Genomic DNA, 19,859 nt, shown 5'->3' with positions numbered 1-19,859 from the left:
ATGACTTTTAGTTTAAACCTTCAATAGAGAATGCCAATATTGTTAAAGAAATCAAGCCGGAGTAAAATTAATTTTAACAATTCAAGAATAAAACTTTAAAATTTTACACTGGAGACAATTTAATAGCATATGGAAATGTGTTCACGTTCTAGAAGTAGGGCTCCCCATCACAATGTTTGAATTTCACCTTGAATTTAGATACGTTTGTGTCTTTATCGGTTCAAAAGTGGGGGCCAATAGCATAACCTTGACACACAGCACGAACTATTTGAAAAAAAGACATATTTTAAACAATGAGCAGTTCAAAACATATTGCCACACAAATTCTTACCATACATTATTAGCTCAAGGGATTCAGACTAACAAAAGACAGTGTGCAATGCTCTATCGCAAAGCCGTGACACAGAAAAACCCCAAACCCTATGTTATATAACTATACTCGTATCTGAATGCAGCAGCAATATACACGGGGAAATATGGAATCATATAATCATATTATTGTACGGAAGCTATAATATAAGATGTACATTTGTACATGAATGTACGGTGCGTGTGACCGAATTCCGTGTTGTCTTTCTTAATTGATGGCTCTATGTTGTGAATAAAAAACATAATCGCCATTTCAAGGAAAGGTAGCCAGGCGATGACGCAGGTTTGCGCTCTTGGAAGAAATGCATTTTTGGTTTCGGGATGAATTCTAACTCAAAGCTTCTATCACAGGAACGAACTCTCAACCATATAATATAACGGTCGCTTCTAATAGTGAGTGGACATCAGGAAAAAGAATGTAAGATGACTTCCCGAAAGTGGGCGGTTTTTTTGCAATCAAGTCACGACAGCAAGGAGCAGACGACAACCAGCATCAAGGTAAGATTTTATTTGAGGGCGGCTTCGTCAATGATTATGAAGATATTGCACACAAACCTAGACGTAATTTGACCTTAATTCAAAAACGAAACATTAAAGAAAGACAAAAACCATATTGAAACAATAAGGTTTATTTATTATCATCACATTTTCAAACTTCGGATTTCAATAGAAGCTCTGAAATCCGTATACAATATATGGACACTCACTGTATTAAGGGTACATTTCACACAAATCTGCGCCACCTTTACTCAACTAAGGGCAGGTAATCCAAGAAAATAATAATTGCGGGAGTCGGGTATTAAAATACCAATAATAAGCGGATTCATACGAACACAACAATGTACTAAGTTTTCTATGTCCTACATGTATAAAAGAAAGATGCACTAGTATCAATGTCATATTTCGTTACAAAGTCTGCATAAATTGACCAAAGATCATGTCTCACTTCGATTATTTCAGTACGTCATTTACAATCGATTATTTGAGTACGTCATATTGTTCCGATTATTTAAGTCCGTCATCGTACTTCGATAATTGAAGTCCGCCATCTTACTTCGAATATTTCAGTCCGTCATCCATACATAAATTACTGTCAATGCAGTTACAGAAATGATGCATGAACAACACTACTGCATACAATGTGAATTCGCTGGCGTACTCATTGGTGTATATATAGATAAGATAGGTCAAACGTTAAAGATAAATTTTATTCTTGTAGTTGCAAAACTTCATGATGATTGTTAATCAAATACGTGTATAGTTAAAATCATATCTCATCAAAGTTTGCGTTTCCCGGACAGAACTTGTTTTTTTATTGCTTAATTCAAACTATAACCGGCAAGTAAGAGAAGGTGAGGTTAAACAGCATGATACGGATTAAAATGTGTAAACAATGAAACACAATGTTCTGTTTTCTTTTCCTATGTCAAATCTTTGGAAGTTATGCATAAAGTACATGTACAAATCATGGCTAACGATGTACTCCTCACTTCATGTTTCTTCTATGGATGTGAAAAATAATGTGTCAAGTTTCCGTCTCTTTTAGGCATATAAGTAACATGTTGGTCATGAATTGAAATGACTATCTATGATCATGGTTGATCAAGAATGAATTCAAGAATGAATGACACATCAAAGTAGGTAACATTATGACAGTTCCAGTAATATTACCCGATAACCAGCTTGATTCCGCGGCAAACTCTTTTTGCATTTTCAAGCAGAATAATTTTTAAGATAATTTAATTTCGCTCTTTTTACAGCAAGTTTGATTAAAACTATTTCAATCCGATTTAAATACATATCCTCATTTTCAATCCGTTTTGTGAAATAGAGTGAGTATAAGTATTTCGATCAGATGGAGCGAATTCCATGAATGAAATACATTTGTACATAATATATAGAGGATCTTACACGAGTGACTATGTGATATGAAATTTATCAAACGAGTTTAAATTGACGAGTAAATAATGTAATTATTTAACGAGTTTGATAAATTTCAGATTGGTTAGATTCTTTTTTATCACATAACTTTAATTAATAGAAATATAAGTGAAAATGAATTTTGTCTCTCTATAAAACAGCAGAAATCCAGCTCGGAGGCGACTTTTCTGTCTACTGAGACAATCCTGCGACGTCATACATAGATTATACCGTCAAAATTACCTGTGACGTCACAACAGTGTTATTACACATGTGTCCTACGATATTTATGATATGGATAGACGGGCCAGTTATGTGATAAATGTATTATATGTAATGTTACCGTTAGATGTTGAGGATTCTATCATCACTATTGATTTTATACGTAATGGTCGACCTTTATTTCATCCGTAAAAGCAGCACGTGTATGGAACATAAGGATGTAGGGGGCATTACACGCCCAGTCACTCTAATGTCAGATATAGCTAGTTTGACATTTCACACATAGGTGTATATATAGTTAAGTCATTTTGTCAGATTAACCAAGTTCGGTGTGACTATAATGACTAAAGTACAGGCCAGTTTAAATTACAAAACCTGAAGATAAAAAAAGCAAATCTTTCAATTGTGGATGCTAACTTTCAGTTTTGTCCATAATAAAATCAAGCTGATTAGCAAAATTTCATTCCTTGGAAAACCAGTGAGCGATAACTAACATAAAAATTGACGCGAAAAGTTATCTCCCCTTAGACAATACTAGTTGTCTTTAAGTTCAAAAACGTAATTTGGCATGTTGTTGAATTAATATATATCAATATATAACATTTGATAAATAGTCGTATGGAAGATTCTCTAAATAAATCCAAAAACAATAAGGTTTTTTTCAGGGGAGATAATTTTGCGTATTATTAAAGGAATGCAGAATATGTTTGGCATACATATTTCGTAAAACATATTATATGATCGGATAAGCTAAAATACAACAATATTTAACATCTGGATAAAAATGTAAATTATTTCATACATATCGAGATAAGTAGTAAAGTGATCATATAACTGTAAGCGATATCTATATTAAGTCGGATGCATATTTTTGTACAAGTTCTATAGAATTAATTAGTGTATCTTCCTGTTTGCTTCAAAATGAAAAGCTGCTCTTGGCTGAGAAAAAGGACAATGGAGAATTCACAACATATATCTGTTTATATAAACATTGCCTTATCTTATCGTCTCTTCGTTGTTGTTGTTTTTGTGTGTTTGCGTATACAGTTAAAGCTAACATATAAATTTTAGCATTTATATATGTGAAGGGAACATATGTGACAATTACATGCTGCATTATCATCAGTATGTCTATACAGTACACCACGTAACAATGGAATGAACAAATTAAAATAATAATAATAATAAAAAAAAAATAAAAGAAAGGGAAAGCAAAAAGGAATTATATGATATGACATAATTTAAAAAATGGATACATTTATGCAAATTTAATGCTGTTTGTACAAGCTTGATAGCGGAACACTTCAATCGTTCTAATACTGGTGAAATATTTCCACCAAGAGTTGTCGTTCTTAGTACACTGAACTCGCAACAGGAGCGACAAAATACTAATGGCCAAAACAAATGGAAACATTTTAAGGAAAACTACGGGAAGACGGACTTCTTTGGGAGACGTGTTAACAAAAATATAATTGCATGTATTCGAATGGGCAGTACAGCAATTGTGTAGCATTCAAAAAAATTATTTTTATTCAATCGAATCTTCGAATTTTGTAGCTGAAATAGAATACCTAAACCATTCATGCAATTCTGTTGAATGCAAAAATTTACAAAAATGTTTTGTGAATGATCAATGAAGATCCTGCTCACAAATTCGACGTTTAAACCACATACCTAAATGTTGACCAGTCATGACAGTATTTAAACCATGTTGTCACTTGTACTGAATGACCAGATAATTAATTATGGTGACTATAACTGTTTTTACCAAGGACCACATCAAGGGCATTTAATTTACTAGTTAATGCATGCTGAGTTTTTACATAATAAATTACTAAACTTTCTTGTGAGTAATATTTATATCTAAATTGCTAATACCGATAAAACCAAATCTAAGATTGATAAGACTTTCTGGTTCTTATCGTATAACAAAACTATCAACCAGTTAAAGATGCTCCACCGCCGATTAGGCATAAATGATACTCCTCATTTGAACAATGACTTATGTTTAAACGTGTTCTTGTATATATGTGTCTAATTGACATAAAATTACATATAAAATAATAAATTTTGCTCTTAATGCACTTCATTCAATATAGGACATGGTGCCATGGATTTTTTTGCCGGGACGCAATTAAATATTTTTTAATATTTTTATCTTTAAGTAAAATAAAAAGCTCAAACTTTTCAATGGTGGTAATGGTGTAAAGTAAGTACTTTTGCAACTGATGAAAATTCCGATTCGTCTATTCCTGTTTTTGATAGCGAACAATACCATTCGTCAGCGGTGTAGCATTTTTAACTAATCTACCATTTTTTAATACCACAGTAAGTAAGCATTAACTCTATTCACCCTAACTAGATCAGGTGTTGACTCAGTTGTAGACTATATACAAGAGAGGAAACCATAGCACATTTTAAGTCGAAGTATAAATGATTGTTTAGATACAAAAGTAATTTTACTACACATTACTATGTAACTAAATACACGTATATGACTAGAGATTAGTAGAAAACCGATATTTTTCGGTTTATATACAGATGATATTTAGAGAGTTAGGACTGGCAGATACATTAAGTTGGGCTAACACACGGCGTATATACAATCTAGAAAAAAAACTGTGTTGCTGCCGTCATGAAGATGCATTGCCATTTGTCTTATACGACATGGGTCGGAAAAGTGGTATTTTATGGAAAGGGGAGATATCTCAGCTTATGAATATAAAAAACAGCGATGAAACAAACTGCATTCATGTACATAACTTAGCAACATTAGATAATAAATAAAATTTCCATATCTTTTTAATATATTAATTTCCTATTGAATAAACTAAGAGCAGAAAAAAATCTAAACGCAACAAAACATAATTTTCTAGCAACTCTTCACTTTTTGCTTACTTTCATATGTATATAATATACACTGATAATGGGTTCAAAACAACTACAATCAACAGTAAACAATTATTTTAATAAGCTAGCATTACATTTATTGAAAACTTTTAAAATAGATTCATTAATGTTACTATAATTGGCAGTTAATAATCACCTTGCTTTCTATATATCTGATTGACTATGCTAAATTGCAATGCATTGTCTCAGTCTATGGTCTGTCTCAGTCTAGTTCCTGACTTATGCCTTTAGTCTAGGTTTTGTCACCGCCTAACTTACGTACGCGTTTAGTCTAGGTTTTGTCACCGCCTAACTTACGCACGCGTTTAGTCTAGGTTTTGTCACCGCCTAACTTACGTACGCCTTTAGTCTAGCTTTTGTCACCGCCTAACTTACGTACGCCTTTAGTTTAGGTTTTGTCACCGCCTAACTTACGTACGCCTTTAGTTTAGGTTTTGTCACCGCCTAACTTACGTACGCCTTTAGTCTAGGTTTTGTCACCTCCTAACTTACGTACGCCTTTAGTCTAGGTTTTGTTACCGTCTAACTGACTTATGCCTTAAGTCTAGGTTTTGTTACCGCCTAACTTACGTACGCCTTTAGTCTAGGTTGTGTTACCGTCTAACTGACTCTTGCCTTTAGTTTAGGTTTTGTCTCCGTCTAACTGACTTATGCCTTTAGTCTAGGTTTTGTCATCGCCTAACTTACGTACGCCTTTAGTCTAGGTTTTGTCACCGCCTAACTTACGTACGCCTTTAGTCTAGGTTTTGTTACCGCCTAACTTACGTACGCCTTTAGTCTAGGTTTTGTTACCGTCTAACTGACTTATGCCTTAAGTCTAGGTTTTGTTACCGCCTAACTTACGTACGCCTTTAGTCTAGGTTTTGTTACCGTCTAACTGACTCTTGCCTTTAGTTTAGGTTTTGTCTCCGTCTAACTGACTTATGCCTTTAGTCTAGGTTTTGTCATCGCCTAACTTACGTACGCCTTTATTCTAGGTTTTGTCACCGCCTAACTTACGTACGCCTTTAGTCTAGGTTTTGTTACCGCCTAACTTACGTACGCCTTTATTCTAGGTTTTGTTACCGTCTAACTGACTTATACCTTTAGTCTAGGTTTTGTTACCGCCTAACTTACGTACGCCTTTAGTTTAGGTTTTGTCTCCGTCTAACTGACTTTTGCCTTTAGTTTAGGTTTTGTCTCCGTCTAACTGACTTTTGCCTTTAGTCTAGGTTTTGTCATCGCCTAACTGACTTATAACATTAGTTTAGGGCTTGTCTCCGTCTAACTGACTTATGCCTTAGTCTAGGTTTTGTAACCACTTAACTGGCCATGTATGCCTTTAGTAAGGTCTTTGTCTTCGTTCACTTAAATATGTATTTTGTCTATTTAATGCGAGACTTTGCCTATGATACCATTACCAATAGTAGTCTCCGCTATGTAACTTCGCCTAAGAGCTAGTTTGTCTAATCTTATAGATGTTAAAAGAACGACAAAGTATTCTCTGTGGTTCATATGATACTAAACACCACCACTTCTCGATTTAGAGTAGTTAGTATCTAGCCTACCGTGAATCAATAGATATAATATAACTATGTTCAATAAAATAAAACAAAAGCGTACCTTCCCAACACTACAACACATAGTAACCCTGGTTATAATATTCCAGAATCCATTATTTATTTCTTTTGTCATAATAATACGTTCGTCCCATCTAATTGATTGTTTATACTACCCATCACAGCTGTATCTAAGTGTTAATTCACATAAGTTTGGATTTCAAGTGGCTTTATTGCACAATTTGTACAAAAACGTCAATTTATACTTTTCAATAAATTATACGCTTAACGGAAATATTGTTGCAAAAGTGATTATTTTTCATATTTTGTTTCAAACTAGTTTACAAACAGGTTCTCAATTAGTTTACCTTACGAGTGAAATCTATGCGGACAAGCATTCGATCGAACCCCTCGTCATTTTCTGTTATAGTACATGGTTTCTGAATGATGTGGAAACAGGTTGAAATATATTTCAACAGTGAACGGGGTTATTCTAACAAATATCCCTTGATTTGCAAATGATCAGAACTGAAGTCTCTAAAACACATGCGGAATTTTCCATTAAAAAATGTTTCCAAAAACTTGACATCACATTTAGATCATACATCAAACTCCTAAACCCATTTCAATGATACAAATGTAACTGAATATCTCTGACAATGATGTCATGCATTGTGGCGTATACTAGGGGTATCTACGTCCTTGACTAAAGTTACTAATATTCTAATATTCCTTAAGTAACATTCAATATTTATAACGTGCATATCAAATAGTTGCAACGTGCATTGCAATTTGAACACTAACTGGGCCAAAGATCTAGGTATAACAACTATATATAAAACGAAACATTCTAATCACATGTAAAACACTGGTACTATGCTCCATTTTTAATATAAAAGACTGGAACATGCAATGTATCTCTAAAATCCTTCTGATTTATCAGAGTTCCTTTCCTTTGTTTCATTCCGTCTGCCGTCCGTAATAACGGAGCGAAATGAAGGGAGGTAAGTCTGGTGGATCAGAATGACGCAAGACAAACATAATGGTTTCCATAACAGCACCTATATAATCCATCTAACAAAACAATGGTTAAATGTAAATTATACAATCACAAGTATAAAAAGTAAAACGGCAAATTCATCAGTTAGACTTGTACCTAAAATACAAAATAAAAAGCATCCAACATTTTAAAAGCATTAGGGCAGATATGGGTTAGTTTTAAAAACTTTGGCATAACACACAGTCACATGCACGATGACAATAACACGGAAAGCAATAATGGTAATGTATGGGTTGATGCAACAAAAAGGAAAGTTTTGAACTCCCATGCACAAATATTACTATAATGAAACAATAAACATATAACTACACGCTAGGAATGAGTCTCGTCTTTCATACTGATAGCTATAGCTACCATACATTCAATTAAGTCACATCAATCGTGACCAAAAACGGTACACACTACATGTACTTAATTTAAGATAAATCGGCAGAGAGCACAAACACACAAAAATCTAGGATAGTAACACAGCATTTGATGCCATGCAAGAGAGAAAAAAAATATTTTAAAACATGTATCAGAAACTTAGGGTTGGTGCCATCCATCAGAAAGCATACGCCCGAGCATATCAACTTTCTTTTGATATCAGTCTCAATTCTTTGTGGACGGACGCAAAGCTAAACAACAATGAACACTCGTCTGTCTACATATATATATATACCTACTTACAAAACCATTTCTCACGAATAACGTAGAATATGCCGGTGACCGATGCCATTTAAGGAGTGTCCTCCAAAATGGACGACTTAGTCTTTGGAATAAATCTAGGTATACACAAGTATATATAGAGGAACACTATGCATCGGTGCAACTAAAATTAGGATTTTGTTGCATCGAAAGTTCTAGTTTTCTTTCAAGAAAGGCAATTCTCTCTTTCAAACAGTGGTTTTCATATTCCAGCTCGAGCGCACGTTTGTAAAAGTTGCGCTCCTTTTCTTTCTTGGCCTCCCTGGAACGTCGAGCCGAGTCATTGTTTTTCTTCCTTTTCTCCCAGTATCCGTTGTCCTTTTGCTCGGATGGAACGCATGCCTTTTTCCGTTTACAGATGACTTTCCTTGGTTTATACCCGGCCACTGTTACGCCGCTGGTAATCATCTGGTTGACATTGATATCAACTGGCGCGCAGTAGCACGGCCAGTCCGCTCTATTTCCGTTTCCGCCACTTTGGCTGCCGTCTGTCCCGCTTGCTTTCGAATCACTGTCATCCGATTCTACTAGTTCGAATGGTCTCTTTGTCCCGGAAAGGTCAGTTGAGGACCCTCCTGGTGTCTGTTTGCCGCTAATACTGCCCCCACCGACTCCGTTATCTAAGGATTTGAAAGACTTGGGTGAGAATTGTTCGCCCAGTACGCTACTTTGGACATGTCTGGACTGTTCGAAGTTCGGAGTTGAATTAACAGCACAAGGACTCCACTTACTGGTATCACACGTTTCAGCCTTCACCGCTATATTATAATCGGGGTATTTTTCGTTACCATAGGTACCGTACTTATGTCGGTACTGGTCTTGCACGGGTTTTAATGCACTGTTACCGGACACGAGTCCATTTTGACCTTGACCGTGGTCGCCATTTGTGGTGGTAGTGGCGGTGTTTAAGCTGCCATTGTGTTGGACAGGCCCGTATCCATTATTCTGCTGTTGAATATACGGGTAGTTATTTGAGAATGCTGATGTGTGGTTTTGCATTTGCCAACAGTCCACATTTGGAGGGAAGTTGTTAGCTTCCCGCTCATTTTTGACACTTGCCGAGGAAGTGACGACACTGTCAGGCCATGTAAACGGAAGCTCATTGCATTCATTATCCATCAAAAGTGCCCCGGCCATCAACTTGGAAATGCTGGTGTTATCCTCAAATTGGGCTGCTGCAGACATTCCTGGAAAACCACGAGAGAAAAAAATGGGTCGTTAAGTCATATAAATCATAACACATGGAAAATGAAAATCTGTTTGCCAAAGCTGGTTTTATAAACAAAAATCCACATTCTTCATTTTTCATTTTTGTCTATGAGGTTTTTTTTTTCAAATAAAACTGTTATGTGTGTTTTACATTTTATTTTTATTCACACACTAAATATTGAAATACAATAGAATCAGCTAACCTATCTGAATAAAGCGTCTTACTTCCATCATACAATCGTGTTCTACCGTGGATACCATCATCACAGATCAAGAAAGAATCGGAAAAGACTGTACTATGCAATATGTTACATATATACGTCTACAGCACTAAGTATGTAAATGAGAAGCCTTTATTTTAAACCACAACCTGGTACGTAAATATGTTGCAGCATTCAAATTGATACAACTAGTATTTCAAAAGAGTTGATGACTTGAAATTATACTTAAGTTTCAAAGTAGATGTGATATTGTTTACATATATACATATTTCTGCATATTTCACGTACATGCACAAACGTAAATACTAAATATTATACATTGCATTTGCAAATGCGTATTAAGATTGATGCGTTAATAATATATTAATATTACAGTAATTATGTGTCACTTACGGATATTGTACTGTTGATATGGATAGTGTGAGAGAAGTGTGAGTGTAACCATTTGGTAACGTTAGATATTAAGTATTGATATTGCGACTTTACTGTCACTATTAGATAAACAAGCATTTTAATTCCAGTGATGAGAAATGATGTTATGTTAAAACATAATGAATATTTGGAATAATTGTTCAATGCTACTAAAAAATCCAAAAAAATCGAGTTAACTTATTATTTGTTTCGACCTTTTTCACTAAAAGATAAAACAATGACAGCTTGTTCAAGGAAAAGAAGAAATTATTGAGGGCATGTTCACTGGTTGCTGACGAGTCATCAGAGCAAAAAACATAGCAGAAATTAGCAAAAAAATGTAATAGACAGTCTTTAGTATTTATTTTTTAATGTTTTTATCATTTTGTTGGACTCTAAATGACAAGTTTTCCTTGACCGGTAATTACCAGTATCTACTATCTACCAATTTATGCAAATTACAATTCATTTTAAGATAAAAAGTCACTTGGAGAGGTGAGTAAACCAACTTTCACACTTCTAATAGTCGCATTTGTCGGTATTCAATCGCTTTCACATTAAACTGTTCTTGGAACTTATCTTATACATTAATTTTCACATTTGTCATGTAACGTTAGGCAATGGTATTATATGTTCAATTATTGTATTAGATGCATTTGTTTGGAGTCAGAAGAGAAGATGTGTGATGTGTGAAAATTCAATGAGAGATTAAAAGATAGATGTGAAATGAGAATCGATGAGAAGGCTGATAAGAAATTGCTAGCTGAAGGTACTATAAGAAAATCGGTGTAATGTGTGAATAGATGTGAGAATGTCAGATAATGTCGCAATGTTGGATGAAATATGATGTATATACATGATGTAGTAGAACTAATGTCAGTGTTAAATGTAATAGAAGAATGCTGTAAATATGTTACACGATGTGACGTACATATAATCATGTCTCATAAAGTGTCGTGTGAGGGCACTGTGGATTCTAAATTTGATACTAGTGAACTGATTTATTTTATTTACGTTCATACATACTCTGGAACATGTCTATATTCGAATGAATTAAAACACAACACGAAATATCCACAACATGTTTTCTAAAAGGACTACACGAATGAAATCAAAAGAAATTAAGTACTCGTTTAAGATAAATATCATAAAGCCCATGAAATCCTGTATTCATATAAAATCTATGCTCCATTACCCTCATAATACATATCATAACACACTTTTACGTTAAATGTTAGATGTGGTTATGAATTAAGAAATTATAAAGTGTGGCCAAATTTTCATTTTTTTTATTATCAATTTCGAATTACAAAGATTGCAGTACATTAGTATATTGAACATTTTGATATTGGCATAATGTTTTAATTCCTTAATAATTGAAACTTCATTATTTACATTCAGTTGGCATTCAATTATCGTGAACTTCTTCAATGCAATTTTTGTAAACTTGTTTCAAAAAATGTTGTTTTTTATTGAGAGATAATTCAATATTAAACCACCTATTTAATGATGAGATATAACCGACTGGTTTTAAAAGCAGAAAATAAAAAAATATATATATACAAATTTGATTAACTGAAATGTTTTTGATTTCCCACTAATTATCTTGGTGGGTGTCTTAAAAGCCGATGTCGGCTGGGCGTCTTTTATAAAGATTATACTGTGTCTTTTATAAAGATTATACAGTTGTATATAAGATATTCTATAAATAAGTGTATATGTTATTGATGTGTAGCGCTAAAATTAAATATTGATTGATTTATTTTGATTACCAATACTTTTGGTCCGTTATATTGCATACGAGCCTGGAAGGGCGATATAAAATGGCGCAGTTAGTTTTTGAAGTTTGTGTGTGGCATTTATATAATGCTTAGAAGTTTGAAGACAAAATAATATTTTAATAAAATATCATATAATTATTCATAACTGTTCCATAGCGATAAAACAACTATTTGTATAAAGCGGTGTCTAAAATACTCCTTCACTCATTAGCTTACATGTATACGAGGAACAAAATGTAACCAACAAGTGATAGGATTAGTGGACCAGACCGATGTCTACAAGTTTTAGTTGGCTAGTACAAAATGTATTTCGACAGTAAAAATGACACAAACTACGTTTTAATGTCTCAAATCCCTTCACATGCGCTTAACAAAGTATCCAATCAAAAATATCTTCACGCGCGCTTAACAAAGAATCCAATCAAAAATATCTTCTTGTGTTTCCAGCCGTTAATTCTTGATTACAGTACAAAGTAATGTTGATAACAGAACCAAAATGCAAAACGAATTCTTTTTGACTAACATCGTCATTTGCTGTAAAGTATTATGGTGATGTGTTTACATAAGTGTCTGTGACAGTTGTTCCTATTAACATTGATTTCCTGTTCATTGTAATATAATTGTATTCATCATAATAAAAGAAAGTTTAACTAAACTTCACCATTTCAGTTGGGCATATTGCGGGATAAGATTTTAAGAAAGGCATCCATAGCATCCAGTGCTCTTTGAAATTAACTGAACTCTACAGTTGTAATTGTCAGTAATAGGAGGTGAGTAAAATAGATTCAACAATATGTCCAATATTTTGATTAAAAAAATGGATGTAAAATTTAGACCAATGAAACGACGATTTGGATTTTTTATACATAATTAGATGTTTTGCTATTAAGTCTCGAACAAAAAATATAACAGTGTCGCTATTAAAAAATGTAAAATTTAGACCAAAGAAACGACGATTTGGATTTTTTTATTACATAATTAGATATTGCGATATTGAGTCTCAAACAAAAAAAAGTAACAGTGTCGCTATTTAAATAAATCACACAATACTACTTTTGTTATTATATAGGAATAATTTAAATAGATGTCATTTATTATAAAAGTTGATATTAGCAAATATCTTTTCTATGTTTAGATGTAATAACTCCCAACATGGAAGCTTATCAATATGGTCAAAGACAACATACCAAACCAAAGTCATAAGTGCGCATGGGATGGTTATACATTTACATATGCATGATAAGAAAAGTTTAGGCCGAGTGTATGTACAATTGGGAAAATATTTATCATTGTGATCTCTTAATAACGATAAGTTGTAAAACTTATATTAAACAAAACATAAACTAAAAAACACACTGGTAATTTATATTAAGATAGTGACAAACCAACAAGCTACATTTTTGTGCAAAGTGGAGGACGGATTTTTATAGTTTTGATACGTTAAATCAATAGTGATGTCTTGAACACTTATTTGAGTATTGCGGTAAATGACTTTCTGTATGACTTCTCAAAAAGTCGACTTCCCGATTTTACTTGATGTGTCTAGGAAGGACTACTATATTTTCGAATTAAAACATTTATATTAACTTCATTTTATTGTGTTTTAAATCATAACGGGATATTTCCACCTTTGTACAAACAAAGGAGTAATATCGGGTACACTGTACAGTGATGTCTCTCTTGTTAGTTTACATATAACAAGGTACTTATATATATTTTTCATTTAGTATAAACATATGAAAGAAAAGGATTTCATTAAGATGTATGTGCCGTATTTTTCATACTCGTGAATGAAGAGCAGCTTTTAACGTACCAAAAGTTATCAACATTTTGAGAATTACACTACCAATGCATAGATTTTGGCAGTACAATATAGTTACATCTACAATGGAGTGAAAAATTATTACAATGATTTTCAAGTCAAATTGTGGTCTACATTTTTATTTCACATTTTACAGTATTAATAGGAATTGTAAAATGATTTCTGCTGATATTTTGCCATCTAAATTTTCGCCCAGTTACTGCACATTTAAACTTGTGCTTAAACATAGAATAAATATGTATCATGATACCTTTACAATCACATTTTAAGTCGAATCCAATTAACATGAATATTTGGACTACTGTCAGAGACACATAATATTATGGCAGCAAGAAAATTAACACATAAAGGAAATAATTATATAAACATGAATTTTACATACCTTGGATATTCCAGAAATGATCAAATGAATACATGATCATAGTTTCTAATATGTGTGAAAAATCGTAACAATGTTCAGTCACCGAGATACTTCAGCTATGTTATTGATATAATTAGAAATGACATTAAATTGGTATTGCATCTGTACTTAAAAAACATTCTAAATATTTAATTTTCTTCCAAAAGATATCAATTTATATCTGATTGCAGTAACTTGTACCTCTGCCTTGTGGTGCGGAAGACGTAATTACTAGAAGAAAGAAATACAGTATAGAATTTTTCTTTTCAGGTAAATTATGCATTTTTCGTGTAAGGTATATCCTGTGATTTCAAATGAAAGCTTTCTATAATTAAAACCAATAATTGATCGCATTTAACATAAATCCTAGTCATCGATCCCCACCCGGCTTTAATTCTGGCCATTGTTATTGCCTTAAGCATCTTGTACGAGAGTTAAGAAATATCCGTTTTCCTAATACAACAAAAGAAGCATAGCCATGATCCCATGCCTAAATAATTATATTTTACCCAAGTTAAACTATTAAAGCATGATCGAATATAAACATGAGCTAAAATGGGCTTGGTATGGTTATAAATATGATTCATATAATTTAAGTACATATGTATCTAACAACGTATTGGTATATTTTATTGTCTCTAAATGCTGCAAGAAACATTTAAACGGGCGAGAATCGCTTTAATTACGTGTTAGGTAGGGCAAACCAGGAAGTTTACTTTGTAATATGTGTCGATCCAGTACTTGACAGATAACTTAACCAGGTCAGAAATACATTTGCTAATTCAAGGTAATGCAAGGACATACATGCAATCTTAACTCTGCAGATCAAGCTAGAAAAAAATCAGTGGTCGTAAACAATCAAGACATTTACCTGGCCCATTTTGGAATAGTAACTTCCACGTTTACACACAGTCAAAAAAAATCTATTCGACCCGACATAAAAATGCGTGAATTATTTTTCTTTTTTAATATTTGCTTGATTTGGTTACCACTTTCTCTCAGCAAATTTAACAATCAAATATAACATAACATATTATACATACATATATCTTAATTGAAATGAACTCCCCAAAATTCACATAATATATACGAAATTTGACTCAAGTTGTTTCCCTTGGATTTTTAACACTAGCTCTCATTGACATGCACTAGACATGCCTTTTATGCAGACAGACGCGACAGCCATACATGTATCCGTTTACAGATCGAGTGCTTGGCCTTGACATACATTCGAAATTTAAAAATTGTTTTCTACACACCTACGGGTTGGTTATTCAAGTCAGACTGCTGTGACACGCATATTTAAGCAGAATTTCACAAAATTTTTGTTTGAATGCTATCACTGTTACAGATTAACTGGTTTTCAATAGCCAAAATTAGCGACGACTTCGTTTAATACACGCTTTATCTGGCATATTACATATATGGAGACAAGCATTTATCTATGATTTTTAATACGTGTTAACTTCTGTGGAGGCTATTGGACGGCTATGAACAACAAAGGACTTAGTCACATATATATATCAGCGAAATATTTCGTCGGAGTTTTCAAATTACTGTATTTTAATAGTTATTTACATCTCAAAGCCCCAAGGTCTCGAATGCTATCTTATTGATATTTTATATATTTTAAATAGCACAACATGTGCTTGTGTTTAGCCTGACTTTATTTGTTTTAATAATTTTGTTGGATTTTAATGCTGTATGTAATCGCGTGGTAGCTGTTCCAGATACTAGTGACATTTGATGTTCGGAGTTTTACCATACATAATGATAAATTTCAAACGTATTGATTACCAATATATGACAAGAACACAAAATACCCACATTTGTAAATAAGTAAGATATGAACCGTTGTCTTGGTAAATATTTCATTTAAAATTTCATTACATTGTTTTTATATAGGTTTGTAAATCATTTACAATTTTGATATCTTAAGGGCATGTGCAAAAAAGTACAATTTTGATATTTTAAATGCATGTGCAAAAAATGTTTATTTTGTAAAATATAAGCGGTTGGAGAGGGAATAAATAAAATGGATTAAATATTTAAACGTCTGTTTACTTGTGCTTAACGAATCTATTTTAAACATATCTTTTTGAGTACAGTGTACCTAATATTGATAATTGAACAACATTTTTATAAAAAAACTGTCTCTTAAAGATCAGCCTTATTTCTCATCTGTTTATTTTTTCATCTAAACTAAGTTTTTTTTTTATTTTAAATTGCAAAAGCGTAAATTTTCAAGATCCCAGATATCTAAGAGTACATGTGATTCAAAAATATTTTACTTAAACTGTGTACAGGGAATAAATAGTGAATAATATGTGGTCACAATTCTGTTTCATCCAGATTTATGATTTCTATTATATTTATTTTGTTTATAATTGAAAATCAAAACTATTAAAAGAGTTAAGATTCAAGAAGTTTTATTTGTGGTCGGCTTCATCACAGATAAATACCACAATTATTAGTTAAATTACCTTTTATCCAATAACTAGTTCATGTTTCAAAAATATGAATGATAAAGTTTGAAAACTAGCATTTCTTCTCAAGAAATTTTGTTTAAAAATGTGTAAGTATAGCAAGTCTAGTAGAAAATGCTAGAAATGTTTACATGTTGGTTTTGATGTCCAGAATGTAGGTCATGTAAGTAAAAAACCAATTATGTAACTTATACAAAGTCAGATCTAAATATAATATACTGCTACCTTGACTCTTTGACAGTGTTTTATTGTAATTGTAATATTATCTTCTCATATGCATTCTGTGGAATGATGTATTGATAAGCAGGCGGAGCAGCTTTAGAAGTGGCTCATACAGAAAACAAGTGTTAGAATATGATAATGGGAATATATAGAGAGGGAGTCCACATATCAATATATGACAATAATTTGGTTTCGTTGAATGAAGGTCTGTCTTTACCTACTTAGTAGGACGAATGTGCAGGTTAAGTTGTTGTTTTTACTGTAATGTATAAAGGGAATTTATATAAAGCCCCTACCCCCCCCCCCATCCTAGCTGTTTGATAGTCAAGATTTGTGATTGTGATGACCACTGAGTCTTTCATGTGCACGTGTATGAGTGACCTAGTTGGATGACCGACAGAATGTTCCACCAGACACTGACCATACAGACTTGGCCACAAGGGTGATTGATTGTATCGGCGGACCCAGACCAGACAGTCAATATTACACTCTGTCATCACACCTACGTCGGCTGCAGCGGAAGTTGGTGTTACACTTTTATTTATACTAATTAATATTCCAGACGTCACTACATAGAACGCACGTGTTGTATTAATTTAAAAAAAAAAGATGTTGAGTGAAATAGATGAATGCTTGCTTAGGTTAGCTAATAGACCTTGTGTACAATGTGAATGGGTGAATTTTGTTGATTTTATTTTTATTATTTTTCACGTTGAACTGTTCATTTTCACAAAGAGTTCCAAACTGGAATTGAATTAATTAAAAATATATGTAAATATTACATTTCATGTAATAAATATCACAAGGAAATTCTTCAAGTTTTGAGGCTTTTGTTTGTAACAGGTACATTGGGATATGTGTGAAAAGGCAGATGTGGGATTTTTGAAACCATTTCAATCATAAAGGCGGAACACATCTGGCTAATGGCGATTTCTGAAGTCTAAAGTGATATTCCTGAAATACACCTTTTCACTCCGAGAATGTAATATGATATTTATATCTACGTATCTGTGACCAAAACAGTTCTATAATATGTATTTATGGATACTATTCGCCCGATTAGATAGTACTACACCCAAAATATTCCACAATTTTTGAACACACGAAACGTGTAGTCTACAGTTAGTTCGACATGGCTGTACTTTCGTTTCCGGAAAGACATTGAAAACAATGGGTTCACATTATGATATTTTGCTTATCTTCTAAACTGCCATTTTCCCCAAACCTTATCATATCATAAACCAAAAAGCTATTTTTGTTATATAATTTGAGGAAAAAAACGCAGAGAAAAAAGTCATTGAAAAGACATCTGAGACACGAATATTTCAACACTTTATTGTCTCAACACAACGATAGTGACCAATCAAAATAGAACGTGGTTATAACACCTCTCTTAACTCTTAATGTACATATGTATCTCTAAAAATTTAATTTACATTAAAAATGTCTGTCAGATTAAATGTTGAACGTTGAAGGATAATTTGGACTGAAAATGAAACAGTTTTAAAGCAAAGAAACATGTGTTTGAAAATGAATGAGAATGGGAGTTGTAGTGCAGAAGAAAAGCTAATACAGACCTTGTGTGCATAAAATATTTGTGGAATTTCTAAAAAACGCCTTGACCGCCAGTGACAGAAATACGAGCTAGCTATATTTCGACAAGAAAAAAGAATTACTGATTTTCAACTTGATGATAGATATATATCCCCATGATGTGTAACATCAAACACATTATTTACTATTATTTGGAGAAGATATTCCATGTACTTATGATATTTTTAAATGTTTCTATTTCTGGTGAAATTCATAAATAAACGCGAATGTTGGGGTAACTTTGACAGTTTTAAAATAATCATTTCGGTGATAAAAACTTTGTGAAGATAATAAAATATCACAAAGATTTCAAGTATGTTATTGTTAGCAAGGAAGATGTTTGGTATTGTATTCAAGAACCCTTTTACTCTACAACCAAGAAAGTGTTACTTTGTCTTATAGCGACATGTATCATATAATATTTTCACGTCGTTTATAATCATGACAAATGCGCTTAAAATTAAAAAAATCTATTTAAAAGAAAAAAATAACAATTAAAATCTTGCTTTAGAATGCTATCTTCATGAGTATATCACACGACTAATGCATAAAATACATGTACGATTCAAGCGAATATCAGATTGTCTAGACTTTCCTGAATTTTTTAAACATATCTATAATTTGTTATTTTTTCCTATGTAAGTAAAACTTTTTTTAATGACACCAATAATGATATTTACCAAGACAAGACAACAAATAATTGTCTAAATGACTACTAAGAAATATACAAGAATTTTAGCAGACCTTCACGCACCCGTCTAGTTTGGCGACGCGCTGCTGTAGCCGGGCGATGCCCCAAAGCTCACGCGAGCCATCCGCAACGCCGGGTGTGACTGGGTAGCCAGTGTCCCGTATTCCGTGACCTTTTCCAGCCTGCAGCGATGGACAGTCTCGATCTGAGAGTTATGTCCCTTGAATGGTGGTGCGATTGGAATATCTCTTTAATATGCGATATTCTCTATTTTTGAGAGCAGATATTGTTTCCTGTACCTTATTTTGAATATACAA

The 19,859-nt window shown here is 33.0% G+C and overlaps 1 protein-coding gene across 3 annotated transcripts; it reads right to left on the bottom strand.

Annotated features, from left to right (window-relative positions):
• Nucleotides 1-982: 982 nt before the first annotated feature.
• Nucleotides 983-19,770, bottom strand: LOC138318345 (uncharacterized). Of its 3 annotated transcripts, none has more exons than XM_069260629.1 (2): nucleotides 19,596-19,770; nucleotides 983-9,893 (listed from the first exon to the last, which is right to left on the bottom strand). In XM_069260629.1, the coding sequence occupies exon 2, from the start codon at nucleotides 9,889-9,891 to the stop codon at nucleotides 8,815-8,817; it is 1,077 nt and encodes a 358-aa protein (XP_069116730.1). In that variant the 5' UTR covers nucleotides 9,892-9,893; nucleotides 19,596-19,770; the 3' UTR covers nucleotides 983-8,814. The 3 variants fall into 3 exon arrangements, with proteins under 3 accessions (XP_069116730.1, XP_069116732.1, XP_069116733.1); XM_069260631.1 differs by having other exon boundaries at nucleotides 19,606-19,770; XM_069260632.1 differs by lacking the exon at nucleotides 19,596-19,770 and adding an exon at nucleotides 15,422-15,444.
• Between the last annotated feature and the right edge of the window lie 89 nt (nucleotides 19,771-19,859).

The sequence above is a fragment of the Argopecten irradians genome, chromosome 3 (genome assembly GCF_041381155.1).
Source record: "Argopecten irradians isolate NY chromosome 3, Ai_NY, whole genome shotgun sequence".
Classification (NCBI taxonomy): domain Eukaryota; kingdom Metazoa; phylum Mollusca; class Bivalvia; order Pectinida; family Pectinidae; genus Argopecten; species Argopecten irradians.
This window is presented reverse-complemented; position numbering and strand designations above follow the sequence as displayed.

Excerpts from the sequence above, each read along its gene's own strand:
- LOC138318345 (XM_069260629.1), bottom strand. The coding sequence starts at position 9,891 with ATGTCTGCAGCAGCCCAATTTGAGGATAACACCAGCATTTCCAAGTTG.